At 42.5% G+C, this 19906-nt stretch overlaps 1 protein-coding gene across 3 annotated transcripts in view; it reads right to left on the bottom strand.

Annotated features, from left to right (window-relative positions):
• The window catches only part of PPP2R5E (protein phosphatase 2 regulatory subunit B'epsilon), a 74935-nt gene extending 67551 nt beyond the window's left edge, over positions 1-7384 (bottom strand). Inside the window, exons 1-2 of one of the 3 annotated variants that reach the window (XM_080594027.1) lie at positions 6710-7384; positions 3965-4128 (exon numbers count right to left, since the gene is read on the bottom strand). In XM_080594027.1, the coding sequence (XP_080450153.1) occupies positions 3965-4121 (157 nt within the window). In that variant the 5' untranslated portion in view covers positions 4122-4128; positions 6710-7384. The remainder of the gene's footprint in view (positions 1-3964; positions 4129-6709) is intronic. The other 2 variants (XM_080594029.1, XM_080594028.1) reach the window with 2 other exon arrangements.
• Positions 7385-19906: the final 12522 nt, after the last annotated feature.

The following is a 19906-nucleotide window of genomic DNA, read 5'->3' as shown; positions in this document are numbered from 1 at the left end:
CTTTCCAGCATTGCACTCCTCCTGTTCTTCTGCTCAAGACTTCCAAGCAAAAAGATTATCTGTACAAAATGAAAGTAAAATCATCTTCCAGTAAGCAACACCCCTTACCAGTGCACATACAATACTACCTTCCACTACAGACCAAGCATGATTTGAGGCACGCCACAAACTTGGTGTGGATTTGGCTAAGGCACAGAGGTGGATGTAGGCATTTCCAGAACAGGGCCCTTCACCAACACTGCCCTGCCACAAACCAGCTTCCTAAGGGACCTGCCAGCCCTGACGGCTCTTTAAAATCAAAGGCAAAATGTGAAACCATAATACAGTGCAAGATACACCAGGCAAGAGCATGCAAACATTTAAATACAAGTGAGACTGAAACATATTTAAGAATTCACACATTGAAAATGCAGGACAACTGCATCACAACTTCCATCAGCACTTCTTGTCCCATTCATCTACACTCAAAACAAAGGAGCAAAGGCTGCTTTCAAAATGTTATATTCAACATCAGTCATCGTATAAAAAGGGAATTCCAAATTAGATTGAGTTACAGTGCAATAAATAACAAAATAATTAAATTATCAAAAATGTTAAGTCTTGACTGTAGGAGATCACAGGAGATTTTTGGCTTGGAGCCTTCCGAAGTCTGAACAGAGCCCAAGAGAGCCTCAGAAGGCACCTTGCATTTTATAAATACATCAAGTGTTTGTTTACACAGCGCTAAACAATACACACACTTCTGCTAATTAAAAAAATAATAGAACACATGGTAACAACTTCATTTCCCTATACTTTCTCTAACTGGAGGAAGCAACACTGAAAACTCTACTTCTTCTCACTACATTTCCTAAATAGCAAGTTATCATTCAAACTTGTCCGTAACACTGAAACATAGTCTGTCTCCTATTTCTCTTTCCTGCAAGATTTTTATTACCAAATGAACAACAACTCTGACTTATCTGTTTTTGCAACACACTCATGTATGTTCACAGAAAGCAGCAGGCTGCATTAAAACACTACCAAAACGAGCCATTTCACTATATATGACTCTGCCCCTGGGGAAAGGAATGAGAGCAGATAAGATGTGACAGATGTGTAGTCACGTCACTTAATACACGACTGGAAGGTGCTCAAATCATTATGGTGACAGGAGCAGCATAAGAACTTGCAAAGAATGGACTAGCATTTATCTAGTTTGCTGCATACTTGATTCTTGTGATCAAAAAATGATACTGAAGTCCATGCAGATGCTTCTCTGAGAGAAGACAGCCTGCAACTGTCAATATGCAATATATTTCTACTAAAAAAAAAAAAAAAAGGAGCATAGAATGTGTGGTTTTGTCTGCAGAACCCCTCCATCACAAATATAAAATATGTTTGAGGTTGAATTCAAGGTCTGTCCTCTAAAACTTTCCTGTACTGAAAAATTCTAAAGAGGTTTGACTAAACTTGAAACTTACCCAAAACAAGAAGTTTAAATAAACCTAGCAACCGTAGATCTCCAAACTGATCTCATTCTTCAGGGTCTTAAAAAAGCAATTTTGCTGATAGTTCTTCTGTTTTGGTTTGAAAGACCCAAATAATAAGGATAAAATTGGAAATTATATGGTTACTGAATAAAGTAATGGGACTAGTCACTTGTTTGAAGGTAAGTACAATCCTAAGACTTTAAAAGATAAGGACTCCTAGGCAATTTTCCAGGAAAAGAATAAAAAATGCAGAAGAGTTCTGTTTTCTCACTCCTTTCAGGTTAAATATTCCTAGTTGTCACGAATATCGAGAACGTTGATAGGTAGGTCAAGAACATTTCTGAAGAATAGTGTAGTATTTAATTGCCAGTGTCCCTTCAGGAAGGACCTACACCACTGCTGTTTCAGATTGTTAGGCCCAAATCCTACAAACTGACCTGCACAGGTAGATCCCTGTGCCTGCGGGAATCCACATTAAGTCAGAGAGGGAAAACTAACTCACAGGATCAGATTCTTAATTTGAAGCTGGACCACTGTAACTCATTATGACACTAATCATAAATGTCTCAAGAACGCTCTCTGCGCCCCATCTGTTTTATCTTATTATAGTTTTATATCTCAATCCATGAGACTAGCTACAGGAGTCAAATTAAGCACCTGCATATGACCGCGTTCCTGCAAGACCAGGTCCTCAGACAAAGCCAATGTTTTTCCTATGTTTGAGAACATCTAGTGTGTTCCCTGAAAAGGGCTACACAATAGAGTAAAATAATTTTAACATTGATTTATTCACTTATACAAATATAAATCTAAATGTTTGCCAGTCATTTATCCATTTAACCGAAAGGACAAACTCTATTCACATACTTAAAAATACTAGCTGATGTACTTCTGAGAAATGATCAAAAACAACCTGCAGAAGTATAAAAGAGAGTTTTGAAATTATTTTAAAGGAGCATTTGCTTCTTTATCATACTTTCACTAAACCACTGGAAAATTTCATAAAAGCATATTTGCTGCAGACTACAAAGTCAAAAATCCACCAGTGTTGATAGACCCTGGGCTGAAAAATGGTAAAGAGAGGAAGTGTGCTCCAGAGTCACTCCAGGCCTACCCTGCTCTTCTGCTCTCCAAACGGGTCAGAGTCAGCCCCAGCAAGGCGCAGCTGGATGGACCTTGCTTTTTTCCAGGCATGGCCATTTGGGCATTCTCACACACATCCCACAGAAAGAAGCCCCAAATGTTTCAGTAACAACTCCAGCAGAACAAATCCTACAATCTAAGTTTCATTTAATTTAAAAGACACATACATACAAGGGGTATGTGCTGGGTTTTTGTTCTTGTGTTTTGCCTGTTTGTTTTCCCTCAACTTCTCTATTCCTATGAAGTAGCAAGGCTAAGAACCAAACCAAAGTGCAATTGCACATCCAATACGTATTTCTGCACACTGATTACCAAATCTGTCAAACAGGTAGAAGATGGGACATGGGAAATCTACATGCCCACAAAGCAAAAATGGGACAGGCCTCATATTAAACCTATTAATCCTGTTATTTTCCAGAATTATCAGTATCAACTGTGCTTAGTTTCATTACTTGTAATGGGAAAAAATAGCAATGAAAAAAAAATCTAAAAACCAAGTAGAACATTTAAGAATTCAGTAAAAGGAAACACATCTGGAAGGTGATTCCCTCTTCCACACCAGCCACATGCAATTCTCAGAGGTGTTGTCAGCCCCTGGATTTGTGCTGAAGTTCAGTGACAACTAGGATTTAGGGGAAGCATCCAAGATATTACAGAGATATTGGCATCCTTTTAAGAGCTGTATGCTGGATCATGATTTTCTTTCCCAAATTAGAGGTTAAATTTGCCAGCAGAAACTCATCTGGAGTGGGAATATGCAGGCTGTCCAAGCAGTAGTGTCTTGCCTAAGACCTGATTGGCAGAATCTTTCCTCTTGAGATGCTGCAGCTCATGGGACCTTTCAATTTCCAAACGCAGCAGAAGCTAGGAGCTGGGAGTTACCTACTCACAAATGCTATCTCCTCAGTAATGCTTTGCTGTAGGTCATTCATGACCTGCCTGCGGGCTAGATTTGGCACCAGGGCCACAGGCTGCTGGCCCACACGTTACAAGGTAAGATCCTAAAAGTCACGCAGTTTCCCTCTGCTCACAAATCAATCTGCCCTCGCCAAAATTACTGCTCATTTAGCTCAACTGCTGAGCAGTCTGTGTGCCTTGAAAGTTCAAGTCATGGTACGGGTTAACATTAGCATTTAAAACTTCCACAAATATCACAAACAATTACCACACCCTCAAGTCACAGATCAAGTATTTTGTGGAGCTTAAATACATACATTTCTGGCATGAAACATTCCTCATTACTGGCAAAATTTCCCTGCAATTTCTGGCAATAGAATACTTTGAGTTTAGAAGTCAGCTGTAAAGTAAAATTGTTTTGGTTTTGAATTAAAAATCATTCTTGATCTTACCTTTCAGCAGAGGCAGGGGAGTTAACTCAATAGGCTTGCCCTGAGACCTAAACTGGGAGGAGCTTTGTGACCTCTTCTGTCTGGCTTTTCTGACGGACTTCCGAGAAAATCCGTCTACTTTATCCACTGATGGAGGAGTAGTTGGTGCTGAGGACATATCCCTACTGAAGGAAAACAAGTATTACAAACATATTCCAAACAGATGGAATTGGTAAAGATTAATTTAAACTTTCCCAAACCCTCGCTCTTTCTTTACCGTTCTCCTTCTGACAATTTACCCAGACAGAGTTTTAGGAGAGAGAACCCACCAACATATAAGCAAGTCTAATGGAATAAACTTAATGGAATACTGTAATTAGTCTTCTCCCTTGTTCTATCTGCCTCCACTTGCCAAAAATCCTGCAACAGGAAAAATTCAGACCTAATGATGACGTTATTGTGTCACTAGAACTTCATACACCTGTAGATTTGACACAGGATTGAAGCCTTAAACTATATATTGTCCGGGACAAAGCACCTTGAACTCATGCTGTGAGGCACCATGCAAGCTAAATAATGGGTACTTGAAAAGGTACGAATGTCTTTTTCACAGCAGAGATAAAAAAAAAAAAGGGGGACAAAAAAAAGTTTATTTACCACACCTCCATATAAGATTTTGGAGCAACATAATAAAGTACAGCAGAAAGCCCTGTTATGCTGCACAATTGCACTAGCACTGATAAAGTTTACATACTGCTTGTTTACTCTCCATTTTAAAAATTCTCAGTTTTTGTACTGAGTCTCTCAACACGCTGTTACTCCATGTTCTGGCATTTCTGTAATAATAGCAGTGTGGTAGCCATAATAGTTCTAAGGGCATAAGCCAGACAAGGTTTGCAGAGAGAGGCAGAGAGCCAAGAAAAGGTTTCTGCAAGCAAAAGTTTGTTTGTTTCCCAACTCTATCAGCTAGTCTAAGAAATAAGCATTGCTTCTGCCTATAAAGCAGGCCTTGGTAATGCTGCTGTAGCTAATTCCATACTCCTCAGAAAAACTGAAAGGAAATATTTAAACAGTGAATTCAGCCATCCAGCTACTGTATTTACCAGTCTTGTGCTGCCTGCTAAAAAGGCCTATCACATCTTGGTGCAATACGGGAGCAATACTCAAGGAAAACAAGGAAGGAGGAATTTCAGTCTACATGCTTCAGGCAGCGCTGCGTACAGTTAACTTCACCAGCACGTACACCTCTACTGAAATCCACAGAACTATCCTTGTCGATAGCACGACGAGCAGCAAGAGCAGTTGTGTTGATTTCAGCAGGGCTGCGCGCTCGTGCAAAGTTAAGCATCGGCATAAGCACTTGCAGGATCAGGGTCTTAGAGCGTGTCCTTGGAAAGCATTACTCATCCTCAGTGTCTGTTGACTTCAATTACCGAAGTGACTCGGAGCCTGAAAGAAGTTGATTCCCCAAGATCGAGAGCACTTTCAAGTACTTTTTTTTATTAAAATATTTGTTTACTCGAGTGCTTCAGATATTATTAAATCCATTGAAACAGACGTTATTTGGATTTGTCTTTTAGAATAAAACCTTTGGAAAGCAGGATTTACTGCAAGCATAAACAAGTTCAGAAAGATAAGAAGTGTTTAATGCAAAATTATAGATATGTGCACTGAATCTATCAAAAATGGAAGTGCAAGCTCCAGAGCTTCTTCAAGGAAGCATGTGCAGCACCCAGATGCTAAAGTGTGCAGCTGGCATTACAGTAACGAAAAAAACCTTACACCATCTTTTTTATTTTTCCTGAGATATTCTCCACCACCAACTTATACTTTCTAAATATAATATGCTATCAGCAACACGACCCTGTACGTTAAACCGCCCTTGTTTATCATCTGGGGGGAAAAAATGCCACCATCACCAGGGCATTCAGGCCCCAGCCAAGATTAATAAATAAAAAAAGTCAGATAAACTGAAATAGAATGGCCTGTACTTCAGCAGCCCACTTCTAAGATCTCACCAGTCCGCCAAAAAACAGGAGCCCAAAGTTACCTGTTACATAAAGCAAACGCTGGGGATATCAGCAAAAACATATACGTAGAACCTGAATTTGCTGGCCTTGTTTCGTCTCGTCAAAAAGATTCATCTCCTCATCACGTGCATCACTGAAGTGTAACCATTTCTGCAGGGATGCCTGCGGCCTCTCGCAGAACGAAATTACCAAAATAATAATAATAATAATAATGGACAGCGACCCAAGCAGATCACTTAAACTGCAGGCTCATTGTGTCAGTGAGAAGCTTCAGTGACACTTCCCTGCTGTAAATTTAGTAACAGTTTCCCTAACCTGCTTGATAAATTATTAAAACCTCATTCTAATTCAACCAGACTACATCCCGGCTAACAGCCTTACAGTAAACACTGATCTCTTTTTTTTTTCCTCCCTCCAAACGAGCCCTTGCTCCCCTGAATACAGCACGGCGGCGAGCCACGCTATTTCAGCGAGGGGAGGGGAGAAAACATAAGATATATATACATTAAAAAAAAAATAAAAGGAGGTTATTGATTGTGTGGGGCGGAGAGCTGCGGGGCTGGGGACGCGTTCCCTTCAGCACGGGGGCTCGTTTCGTGTGCTCGTCCCCGGGGGTAGGGGGGGGGGAGCGGTGCAAACACCGCCGGGGGGAAGCCGAGGGGGCCCCGGCCGCCTCCTGCCCGCTGCCATCGGCCGTCCCCCCCCCCGGGGCACCCGTCCCCCCCGGCTCCGTTACCTTGACCCTCCTGGTTGAGAAGCCGGAGACGGGGCGGGGGCGGGCGGCGGCCTGAGCCGGGCTTCGGCGGAGCGCGGCCGCTGCTTGGCGGCGGCCCGAGGGCGGGAGGCGCCGGGCTCGCTCCCTGCGGCGGCGGCGGCGCCGGATCCTGTACGCCCGGAGCTTGTAGTACGGCCGCAGCCGGTACGCCGGGAGCCCGGAGTAGGCCCGCAGCCTCGTAGTAGGCCCGCAGCCTGTAGGCCTCGGCGTTGGCGGCGGCCTTCCCCCGGCGCAGGGCGGCGTTTGGCGGCGGCTTCAGGCGCGGGCTCCGCTCAGTCCCATGCACTCGGCGCGGCCCCTGCCTGCGATGGCCGCTGCCTCGCTCTCACATTCCCGGCGGAGCCCTGGCGGAGGGGGCCCTGAGGAGGCGGCTCGGGGGGGAGGAGGAGGAGGAGGAGGAGGAGGAGGAGGAAGAGGAGGAGGAGGAGGAGTGCGGGCCGAGCCGAGGGGGAGCGGCGGAGCGACCGGGAGGTGAGATAACGACGGAGGCTGGCGCTGCGAGGGGCGGAACAGGGCTGGAGCGGCGGCGGCTGCCTCGGGAGAAGCGGTGGGGTCCCGGCGGACGGCGGGGTCGCGCTCCGGCTCGCTGCTATTGTGGCTCTCAGCGGGCTCCGGCCATGGCACTCGCTCGCTCACAGCCTCAGCGTTGCTGCCGCCGCCCCCCGCCCGCCCACTGGAGCCGGCCGCCGGGACGCGCCGCCTCATTGGCGCCCGCCGCCGCCGCCGGGACAGCCGGGAAAGGGGAGAGCGGCCCGACGACGAGGAGGAGGAGAAGGAGAAGAAGGGGGCGGCGACGGGAGAGCGGTGGCGGAGAGCGGCACCGCCATCGCCCTCCTCGTCCCGCGGCGGGCAGGGGGGAGGCGGACGAGCGGCGGCCGCCGCCGCCAGAGCGAGGCCCGGCGGCGGAGGTAAAACCCGGTGACTCTGAGGTAAAACTCGGTAATGCTGAGGTAAAAAATGGTATTTCTGAGGTAAAAAACTGTGATCCTGAGGTAAAAACCCGTGATCCTGAGGTAAAGTCCCCGGCCCTCTTCGCGATGAGCGCCGCGGGGCCGCCGGAGGACCCGGCCCGCCTCCGGGAGCGGGGTTTCGGCACCCCCGTGCCCCTTCCCGCCGGGTGGCTGTCAGGGGAACGGGCTGTCTGATTTCGCTTTTTTTTTTTTTTTTTTGGAGTGTATTTATATGTATAGCGGCCAGCACGATGAGCGGTTGTAGGTGGCATCGAGGATTATCATCGTTTTGTTTAATTTGTTTACGTGACGGCTTGATTCCTTTCAGAATACAACTAATGGTGTTAATATGGCTGCTGTGTTTAAAATATCATCCGCTATTGCCCTTGTATTTCTGGCAGAATAAAAAAAAAAAAAAAGGAATCAAATTACCTGCAGTCCTTCTGGGTTGATACAGCCAAAACACCCTGATGTACAATAATTTTTCATGAATTGAGCTTGAGGGCAGTTTGTGGGCTGGTTGTTCTGGTGGGTCAGTCACGTCCCTGTTTGTGACCGTACCCTGAAAACTACAAAATCCTGCAAAGGGTACCCAGTTTTTGTCCCACTCAGTTGACTCCCCTGCTACATGAGCACCAGCACAGGTATAATGGAGGAGCTGGGACTGTGGTAGAGGTAACTGAGATTGATTTTAAGCTCTTGTGAACCTGCTTTCAAAATTACTGATTTTCAGTCAGGTAAGTTCCCTGGTCCAACTCACGTTGTGGCCCTAAGAGGAAGAAGGAACAGACTAAATAAAAGTTCACTGCTACAGAAGGATAACCGTGATAGACATGAACGGTTTTGCCTCACATCTCTCAATGTGCCTCTTGCATATCTGAAGAAGCATGTCTCCCCTAAATTTTATTATGTATAGACTGAACAATTCTACTTCTCTTCAGTCTTTCTTTGTGGGTCTCATTTTTAATCCTCTGAACACGCATATTTCTTTTCCCTGTGTTCTCTGAAAAACATCCACATCTTATTTTGACCTGCAGCACCAAGACTGGATACAGCACTACAGTCAAGGCCTCAGAAACACCAGCATCTGCTCTGTCATGCCCATCACAGACTATGTTCCTGTTTACATATGCCAATACAAATACTTTTCAATGTGATTTATTCACAATATTGCTGAGCTGTTTTACCCCTGCATCCATTTCTGCTGACCTACCAAGCCAGTTATTTCTACTTCAAGTAGACAGTAATGCCACTTGAGAATTGATTTATTGCAACACTCCTAATACTTTCCCTTCGTTTTTATTACTGGACAGATGGACAATCAAGCAGTCAAGACATCTTTTAAAATAAAGTTCTGTGCGCTTTTAAGTCAGAAAACTGTAAACATGTCATCCTTGTAAATCAATTGCATTCCTCAGAAGTGTAGTTGAAAGACCAAAATTCAGCAGAGATTGAACTGTACCATGGTTACAGAATGTGTAACTGAATTTAAAGGAGAGATACGTATATAATTAAATTCACTTAAACCAACTTTGCTAAAATAACCTAAATGTGAGCAATGGCTTGTAACAAAGAATGTAGGTCAGTTTGGTTTTTATACTAACATAAGGTAAAATTTTGCAAAAACACTAACTTCCTGTTGCTGTGATCAATACGGAACTAAACCTGCAGATGCACGTATTTGGCTTTGTTAAGTGTACTTAATTCCATTAGTTTTGTTTGTCAGCCTCAGACGGTAATACTCAGATTTATTCACTGGCCTGTGCACTTCTTCTGGTCTGGACTGAACAGTGCACCGAGCAGCTCATAAAATTACTGACGGCAAACTCTGTAAAAGGGAAGTTGTAGCACAGCCTAATGGCTAGACAGGCTTTGTAGGTGAAGTTGAGCATGGCATGTTAAATGGTTGTACTTGGATTTCATTTCACAATGGGAAGACCAATCGTTGTGAAATGCTAAAAATCTAAAACTGAAGCACATGGTACGGGTATTTATTAAGGTCCCTGTCCTAGAAGGGATAAAACTCAAGACTGCTTGAAGAGCTCCCAGTGCGAGTTCGCTGCCCTGCACACAAGGCTTTATACTTGTCGTTCTGTCGTTGAGGAATAGCTATAGAATTAGTTCTTCGGTACAGCTGAACAGGGTGGTAAATAATGCATGCAGATAGTTTGTCTTCTCTGAAAACTGCTTCATGTGCTATGGTTTTGTCCATTCTGACCGTGTAAAACATTTTTATGGTGCTTTATACTTGGTGATATTTGTATGGTAACAACTCAAGAAAAATATGGGGTTTATCAGTGAATAAAGAACAATCTTACCTCTTTTTTATCACTTGGCCAGCGGAGTTTACAGAGTTGCCTTCCCTTTTTTTTCCAGGTTGCCTTCTTTTTTCTGTTGTGGTCTGTAGAATCTCCATCTGTAAGGAGATTTAAGATCACAACATAAGATACAAATGTAAAACTCCTTATATTTAAAAGGGGCATGGTTACTTGTCTTTCTCCTATTCCCTGTTTGGTCTATATTTTGTAAAGTTTAGTATTTTAACAATGATTACACAGGTCCCATTGTAATGGAGAAGAATGCGGTGATGGAGAAGAAAAAAGAAAAAGTACTACAGATATTTTACACATATGCATATTTTATGTGTCTGTATAAATCTATAAAATATCAATTTGCAAGAATAAAAATGAACTGTCATCAGATAAAGTTCACAACCGATGGCTCACATACAGTGGGCCTATCTATAAATAGGCATGCATGCAATACCTGCAACCCCTCCTGAAGAGCTACAAACAATAGTAAGTTTTTTCAGTCACTATTTCTCCACTGCTGTCAAAGGCACAGGATGAGCCTACCTTTTAAAAGTTACACTGCCTTACTGGTCTACAAAAGGGATTTTTAAAAATAGTTTAGACGGGAATTTTCATGGCCAGCTCCTCACCAGCTATGCACGGGCCTTTTTAGCACCCTATCAGTCAGAACAGCAGTCGAGAGTCCTCCAGAACAGTTTTTGTACCAGTGACTCAGATTTGTTCTGCTTCACGTTTTTTGGTGACGGAAGTTCCACTATAGACCATCTGTTATGGCCACCCAGGCAGGAGTACGGAGCTCGCATCCACATTGGCATTCTGTCTGCTCTTTACATAGAAACTTATCAAACAGGATTGCTAAATAGGTAACGCTGTGGAAGTCTTGCTCTGCTGAGTGATAAACATAAATGGATTTAGCTGGAGCTTGTAAATGTTTCACGTAGCACATCCGACATGTATTTGTCTACAGAAGGGGTCATATAATGCTCCATAAAGGATCTCCTGTATGTCAAAAGGAGCATTATCGGGGTACCATGGGATTAGTTCAGATATTCCCTGTTCCAATACTACTAAGCAAGAAAAGACATGATCTCCCCAGAGAACTAATTATTCAGACCAGCAGGAAAAAGACCAGAAAGAGAAAGTATTATGGAGGAAGCAGCAGTGCTGTTTGAAGAGGCAAATCAGCATGAGCACAAGGCTTTTCTGATGCATCTTTTAACAAAAATGAACACAGTGGAATACAGCATCAAAGTGACTGTCCTGCTCCATCAGTTTGATTGAAATGGCACAATGTGAGAGTTTTTGTTTGCTATTGAATCAAATCGGTCCGTAATGAAAAAAAAAACATTCTATTTTGGCTGTTTACACCGCAGTTGACTTCTGATTTTTATGTTTCACGTTTTGGAGAGGAAAGGTACGGCCAGCTTTTGGCCAACATATATAATTGCCGTGCCAAATTTCTGGCATAAGAAGCCTGTGTTATTACATGGATATTTTGCCTCCCGCTCCTCCACATCTCAGCTCTGCGATAACACCGTCAGTGCCCTCAGGAGCCGAATTCCTGATAAACTTGTGGGGTGAGGATTTTAGGGTCATAGACACAACTACCCGAAGGGGAGCTAACTCTTCTCTGTTTATAGACACTGCGTCACTAGAAGTCTGTTTCTGTAGTCAACATGGTAAGATAAGTAGGATCTTGCTCGCCTCTGCAGCTGGCTAGCTGCCTCCTCCTAACACAACAAGCGAGCTGCTTTCGCTTATTCCCCAATTACCTTTTTTGTTCTTTTTTTTTTTTATTAAATCCTTCCCCTCCCCCAGCTTCTTTACTTGCCTTCTAGCCCCAGGTGCTCCTTTAGGCGTAGTTTTACGGGTTTTTTCTTAACTTCCCTTCTCTGCCTGTTTCCCTCTGCCTGCTTGTGCAGATTCCTCTCCAACGGTCGCTGCCCAACTGCCTCTGGGGGTTCCAGCGCTCCACAGCCCTCCCCAAGGGCAGCCACACGTGGCGCTGCCTCTGGAGGCTGGAAGTACACGTGGAAACAGAGTATCAGCCCATGTTATGTTGTCCCTTGCACCGCCAGGCTACGTCTGAATCCCAGCTTGAAGAAGTCCTCCTGTTTCTTCTTCCGTTTCTTTGCTTTTTGCTCAAGTCTCCTCGTTTCAGTTATCTCCCAGTATAAAGCTGTCCACTTCTGATGAGCTGCCGGCCTCGCCAGATGAGCACCTCTCCTTTGGCCCAGCTTCTTCATTGTCACACTCCAGAACAAACAAAATGGGTACGATACCAGTGGGTGGTCCAGGTGTCCAGAACACGTGTATGTCACGTGTATGAACAGCTCTCAGAGTGAGGTACCTGTTGGTTTCCCTCCCAAGCTTAGTGCCTATCTGTGGTTTTAGCCGCAGCTGATACTAGAGATTTTCCCGAAGTACAGAGGCACTAAGTACTGAGTAGGCTAAGATAGAATAATTTTGTTTTGAAAGAGAACAAGTGAGTGTTCTGAAATCTGCTCTCACAGAGGCGCAAACAACATCACTTAGTGGCTTGGCTCTGGCCAGCATTGGGTCCCTTTTGGAGCCGGCTGAAACTGCCCCTTACCTTACAAGGGGTAGGTGCTGGATTCCTCTCACAGAGACCACCCCTGCAGCCCCCAGCTACCAAAACCTTGCCACGTAAATCCACTACAGTCCTATGTCACAGCTTTAATGTTTAGATACTTTTCAATTTAAAGTTTTCAAATAATGGCATATAAAAGTGTACATTTATATGCTGTAGCTCAGCATTGTAGGGAATATTTAACATCAGGGGGAGTCTTAAAGCACTTAAATAAGTTTAAAATATAAGTCCTGATGGGTTCCAAAGCTTGCACCGTGAACCTAGGCAGAGGAAGAGGTTGTACAGGTGCCGAGGGCATTTCCACAGGCTTTTTGAACAAACTATTAGAGACAGCAGGAGCGGAAATACTTAGAAGGAAATGGCTGAGTGTTAGTTACAGGTATAAACACAAATCCTCGTGGGAGCCTGCTGCATGCGCAGGATTGCCCTCACACTGAGCAAAACAAAACAAAGAGTTTGGGAGGGAGCAATGTGTTTTCCAGCCTTACCTTTTCAGAAAAATAATGGGCTAAAACATGGCAGGGAGGGAAAATGCAACAAATAAACAGCAGAGGCAGGAATCAAGTGGGATGATAAGCTTAGTTCACTTAGTGGTGCATGTGGTAGAGGCAACTTAAGAGACTGTAGTCAGTGGAGGCCATAAAGTATGATTTCTTTGCATAGAAAATCAAGATATGGAGCAACTCGCAGGAACATTTTAAGAGTGGTGATGAGATTACAGTGAAGGAAAGGGTCTTAATTCAAAGGGGCCATTGGCCTGGAGAAGGGAAGAAAACAGCCAGGTGAGCAGAATGCCTTCTTTCCATAAAAGAAATACCACTTTATAATAAGGATATTTTTCTTGGAGCAGTGATCTCAGCAGGGAGGAAATGCCTGGTAGAGCTTGGGTCGTTGGACATACAGGCACGTGTTTTGTTATGACGATGGTGTGGTATTCCTGCAGCTGCAAAAGTGGTTGCTAGTGTCTTGTCTGGAGCTGTACTGCTAAATCAAAGGTGAAGAACCAGACTCCTGAACACCCACGCTGTATAACTGTTAGCTTTGGCTTACGCTCAAGTAGTCCCCTCTACACCCACTGTGAGGGCGAGCCATATACAGTACGGGTGCAAGCCCCTCAGTGCTGCTGTCTGTTCCCTGGCTGGCAGGTATAGCAGTGGGAACATTACCTGGGGAGGAATGTGTGAATACTGCTGGAATAGGAAGGATAGGAAAAGAAAGGCTATAAGGGCATTTCCTAAAATCCAAATCCACTGTCAAGTTTAAACAAATAGGGTAATTTTACCACTGAAAAAAAATACGTGAATAGGAAGGCTTGTAGTTTTTTACTGACCCTCTACAGGAATTGGAGATACCATATAAATGGTGAGCAAGGAAGGGATTGTCTTCAAATGAGAACGGGAACTGGAGTTGAAATCAGAAAGCTATGAATCCTGGAAAAACACGGGCATTGATTAGATTTAGATGAAAAGTAGCAAACACCTGACTAAGCAGACCGCACAAAACTAGATAATTGGAACAAGAACAGAAATGGTGTTCTGTGCAAGTGCTGGAAGTTTAAAAACTTAGTTGAAGAAATGAGAATTTCTCACTTCAAATGAGCATACTGATCTAATTGATTTCTTTGGAAACACTGAGAAGGAATAGTATTCAAAACTCTCACATACTTGATGACAAAAAAGAGACTAGAATGTTAAGGTTAAGAAAGGAATGGAGAATAAAATGGGAAACATCATTATACCATTGTACAAAGCCATCATGCATCCTTATCTTTAATGCCGCCTACCTTGGTATAGATTGTATTTAGAAAAAAGAATATGAGAAGACTGAAAGTTAGGATGGCTTGGTGCAATTACCACACGAGAAGGGGATTCATATACAGGGAATCTTGAGCTTGAAGAAAAAACTCGAGTTTGAATTTGGCAGAGGTCTGTCAATATCTTTGACGGAGTGGAAATGGTGAATGAGTGACTTATTTTTCAGAACTGTTTTGTATTATTTGTTCTTGTGTTATGTGACAAGATGAAATAACCTTTCACATCCCATTACAGAGGCAAAAGGTATGAACATATATAGAAAAAAAAAACATGCCGAAGAACACCAAGGAGATTAGATTGTCCTTGGACTTTTAACATGCTAGCATAATTGCGACATACATTATATATACAACACATTAATGAGTTTAGAAGCTTATCTGCCACTAAATAAAAATGCACCATGATAAGCTTTCTATAGAGAAGTCTAGAAACCAGCTTTAAAGTAGGATAACTCAGTAAACGTAGAAGAATTTGAACCAATATAAAATCTGTAATGTGTTATGATAAGATTTGGCTTATTACCATTATTAAGTGGCTATTTTAGTACGCTATCCAATCCTCATACTTACAGAGTTTTCAACATTCTCCAGTGTCAGGTAGTTCCCAGAAGGATTTATAGCAAGAACCAAGACTTGAATGAGAGAAGATCAAAAATAGAACTAAGATTTTCTTTCTTTTCTTTTTTTTTTTTTTTAAGAGAACGCAAGTAGGAGTTTAAAACATGATTTGCAAAAGTACCACCAGACACCTCTGGAAAATTCACTTTAAGCTATATTTAGTACATTCAAAGAAATTGTGGCTCCCACTTGAGCCATATCAGCTCAAATACAGATAAAAAATAATTAGACCACATAGGCTGTTCACTCATCCTGAATAAATAAATATTTAATGTAATTGTGCACTTCTGAGTCATGTTTAGTTCTGGTATGTGCCTTTCGAAGTGAGTTCCTACCTCTAAGTAGATTCACCTCTTAACTGCAATTCTATAGGTGTACCTCTGCACTTTTTATTTAAGTGCATTTAAGTTTAAGTCTATTTATTTAAGTCCAGCAAAAATACATTGGACAATGACATTCTAATACTGAGAGCCTGCAGTACACAAATAGCTAATGAGAGCTCTTCAAATTAGCTCTTCCCTGCAAAGTTATTTTAGAATATTTCCCATGTCTTACTGGGTTTTAGTGATGGGCTTTTGAGACATTTTTTATTTGTCGTATTAACTTTGATGAGCATAGTTCTTGAAAGGTTATCAGCATCTCATAGTCTGAGTGTGAGATGCTCCAAGGGCAGCACCTGGCTGAGTCCAAGTTCAGTGTCTGGCTGAGTACAATTTTACAATGAGATTTTTTCTCCTTTTACTGATTTTGTACCTAGATCAAATTCATATTATGATCTTAGGTTCCTTTTGTGAAAACTTGCTGCAGCATCGTTTAAGATACTTAAAGTTACTTTTAAGCAGATCACTTAAAATACTACATAAGCCAGAATCTGGGAAGTATGAAAATAAATTTGCTCCAGCTTCTACATAAAACGTATTTTTTGAGTTACTGAACTTTCTTCCAAAGTACACTGCTTCTGATGCAGAGTTTCATTCTTTAACATTCAGACTGTTCTGATCCCACCAAATTTAACTGTGCACCCATTCAAACACACCTTAGGCCTTTTCCCAACATGATCCATCTATTTCCAGGGGGTGGGGATGTTACCTGAAGCTACACAGTACCCTTCTGATACACAGCAGTGAATATGCTTTGTAGATTTTGTCATTCCTGGTGCTATGACACTTGGCAGTGTTTCGATATGTACATTTAAGCAATTAAACTTCTTGCCTCTTGGTCCCCACCACAACTCCCTGCCTTGCTTTTAACAGATTGACAGAATTATAGCAAATATGCACGCCAAAGCTGTCACATGATACCGTTGCCCATCATCCCATTCAAATTGTTTCTTCAAGAAAATTGTCATCTATTGTTGCTCCTGCTGGTAATCGTCTACAGGATATCTCCACCAGAATGCCACGCATGCATATTTTAATTTCATTAGCAAAAATATTTGCCATTCAAAATGTTATCTGTTTATTCAAACCATTAAACAAATTTAGGGAAGGTAGTCTGCTTTCCGCTGCGATCTACAAAGACACTGTACTACCTGCTGGGGAAAAATGGTAAAAAAAAAATAGAAAAAAAAGAAGGTAGTACATCTATTGCTGCTACATGTTTAATTTGATTTGATTTACTATACTTAACTTTTTCATTTGTTGGCAAAAACAACTGTAGCTGTTGCTAATGCTGTTTGCCAGTGTCTCCATCTGCATCTTCGGTTACTTCTTGGACTCTTTCTCTTAGCGTTTGCAGCAGTCTGCTTGCGTCTCTGAATTCTCATGGGAATATTTCTCGTTTAGTGGTTAAATTCACAGTAGCATCAGGTTATTCACATTGTGAGTCACATTTTCCTAGAGTTGAAGACACCTGGACCTGGTCCCCTCTCAGGTGCTTACATGCTCTTGGTGGTCTCCATCCGTGATATGGGAATGTTGCTGTCTCGCCTTGAGAGGTCCCACAGTCCCGTTGGTGCTGTGTTGTTGATGTTTCAGTGTGGTTGGAAACACCAGATTCCGTTTGGGAGAGTTTACCTACATGAACCTCAGCTCATAATTCTACTATGTAGGCTTATTTGGAAACCAGATCCTTTCTGATCTTACCTTTCCCCTATTATTTCCATAAAGCACCCAGGAAAGCAGTCAATTTAGTCTGGAAGTTAGTGCTGCATTCGTTCCAAATTTCTATCTGACCTGCTTTCTGCTGACCCTTTACTTAAGCGATTATGTACGTATGTGCGTGCATGTATGTTAGCAATGCTTTCCATCTTGCTCAAGTTCAATTTATGTAATTGCTACATTTAATGAGCTTTTCTCTTGGGCTTAATGTCCCAGTTGTTTTATTAGTATTGTAACAAGTCTGCTCATAGGAGGCACATCCACTGCACATCAGAATGAAAGTAAACATCCTGTGTTTCTCAGCCTTCTATAAACCCCAACAGATGGCTGCTACTTTTACAAACTGTGCTGAATAGGATGGCTCATATTTCCCATGCAAAAGTCTTATTTCTGGAATCCCAGCCCAGTATACTTCTTGCAGGTTGAAGCATGGATCCAGACACAAATCAATTTAGCCCAAGTCAGTCGTATGTGGCAGTTCTTCACAGCTCAGATCCTCCTGCTTTCTGGAATGGACGCACAGAGGGATATATGTTGTACTCCTGATCCATCCAAAGCTGCAGGAAGACTGGTAACGGCTTCCCCATGTATGACCTTGGTAATCAAGCCTGAAGGTGCTTTGCACAATACCTCTGTCAGAACTTTTACATGTTTATTTTTTCCCAGAGTAAGTGGTTTTTGGAGATCTATCATATTCTTAGAATGACTTAATGACTTAGAATGACTTCTCCTTAACGCTCAGAGCCAGTCCCTGCTCAGGGTGCTGTCAGAATTGGCAGGAACCAGTGTACGTTTTCTCTACCTCAGCTAACGTTCAGCCAACATATGCGACAGGATATGTCTTAGCCTGATATTCCTGCAGCAACACAATGCTGATGTTGTCTGCACCGCCCCCCATCCTGGAAGCAAGGGTGCTTCAGTGCCTGGGTGAATTAGCAGCAATGCCAGCTTGAGATTCGACCTCTGTATGCGTGCGTGTGTGTGTTCATGGACCCATTCCCATCACAGTTTTTTTCCTAAAAAATCAACAAGGGAGCTACTTTGGCTTAAGGTCCAGGCAAGTAGTCTCTATTTAAGTCTTAAACAATCATGAGGCTGCTTTGTCCCTAGGGAGAGGCAGTTTGGGAATGGTCTTCACCATTTCTCCATTAAAACTTTTCTCCACTGAATGGCAGGCTTGCTCTGAGCTGCTTGTGACCACTCTCCACTGACTGTATTAAGTATCTAAGGAAAAAATAAAGCTTTTTGAACACCACTTTGCATTATTCTAGACCCTGTGTACTAACTTTTTTTTTGCTTGGAAATCTTCAGTGAGCTACCTATCTGTTCTGTGGCCCTAAGAATTATACCATTTGTTTAGGCATGTTTATGTCCAGTTTAATTCTGAAGAATTATGAAATTCCTGATGTTTTTCCTCTAAACAGACTGTTTACCAAAATGGCTGAGTGCAAGGTAATCCAGCATTAGCTACCCTTGTATACCTTCATCACCAAGAACTTCTCTGATTTATGGTACTCATGGGATATTCTCTTCCATCATACCAAAACAGAAAGTTCCAGTGGCTGTAAAATGCATATTTTCATTGAGAATCCAGTAGACTGGCCACACTCCAAAACCCATCAAGTCTTTTTTATTTACAAAATCAAAGTTATTTACACTTCCAATTACCTTTGCAATTCATGGTGGTGTTTTTTTTAACAAACTGACCATTAGGCCCATTTTCATTGTGCTTTAAGAAATTTTATACCATGTCCTTTGCATTGTATCACGTTATCATTAGCTATCTTATCCTTCAGTTCACTGTTTGGTCATTTCAGAGCAACCCAGGAGGCAGGAACTGTGAAACCAGAGATTTTAAAGGTTTCTCACCGGAGTTGTGATCACGGTGATGGTGTTTCTGATACAACTCCCAGTAATGGCAACATCCTCTCGGAGCAGATTTTCTGTGGTTAAACAGAGTACGCTGTTGGTCAAAATGTCTAACTAGTTTGAGTAAGATGAGACTCCATTCAGTCTGTCTTCCTGTGTTTCCTTGAACAGAGACTCCCTAGGTGGTTACATCCATTTTCCCACTAATGGGACTAAGTGCCATTGACTGCTGTACACAGCCAAAGAATTTCTTGAGAGGATGTTTTTTTTTTAAAAAAAAAAAAAAAGATTGTGCACAGAAAAATCAATATTACAGAAAAAAACAACCTGTCTGTCAGCACTTTCCACTACATGGAGCAGAGCTTCCATTTGCTTTATCCTACCACATACCCTGGCCACAGAAAGATGGGTACCGACATCGGGTGGACTACCTGCATTCACTGAACTCTGCCAAGAATTTCTTACATTTTATTAATTGCAATATTCCAGTTCTTCTTTTGGTTCTTTAATCTACAAAAAAAGATTTTAGGACTGCTTGTACTGACTTGCAAGTAATTTTAAATAAACTGTGAACTGCAGAGTTGTATCTATCTACTTCTTATCTTCATTCTGCATTTTTTTACCGCAGCCATGCTTATTCAACTTTTCCACTAACTCAGCAAAAGCATTGCTGAACCCATTTGCCTGCTACAGTAAGACACATGCTTATGTATGTAGAATTCCCTTCTTGTCTGGGAAGCTGGACAAGAGTACAACCCCAAGAACCCCAAAAGTAGGGTAACTTTTCCACCTGTACAAAAAGTTCTGGTTCACACACAAGTGTGCTTGAGTAAAACCATCATGAATGATATCAGTGGTCACACGAGGCATCCAAATCTGTTACTCC

The sequence above is a fragment of the Anser brachyrhynchus genome, assembly GCF_964034855.1.
Source record: "Anser brachyrhynchus genome assembly, chromosome: 5".
In the NCBI taxonomy this organism is placed as follows: domain Eukaryota; kingdom Metazoa; phylum Chordata; class Aves; order Anseriformes; family Anatidae; genus Anser; species Anser brachyrhynchus.
Note: the sequence above shows the minus strand (reverse complement) of the source record. Positions and strands in the feature narration are given on the sequence as shown.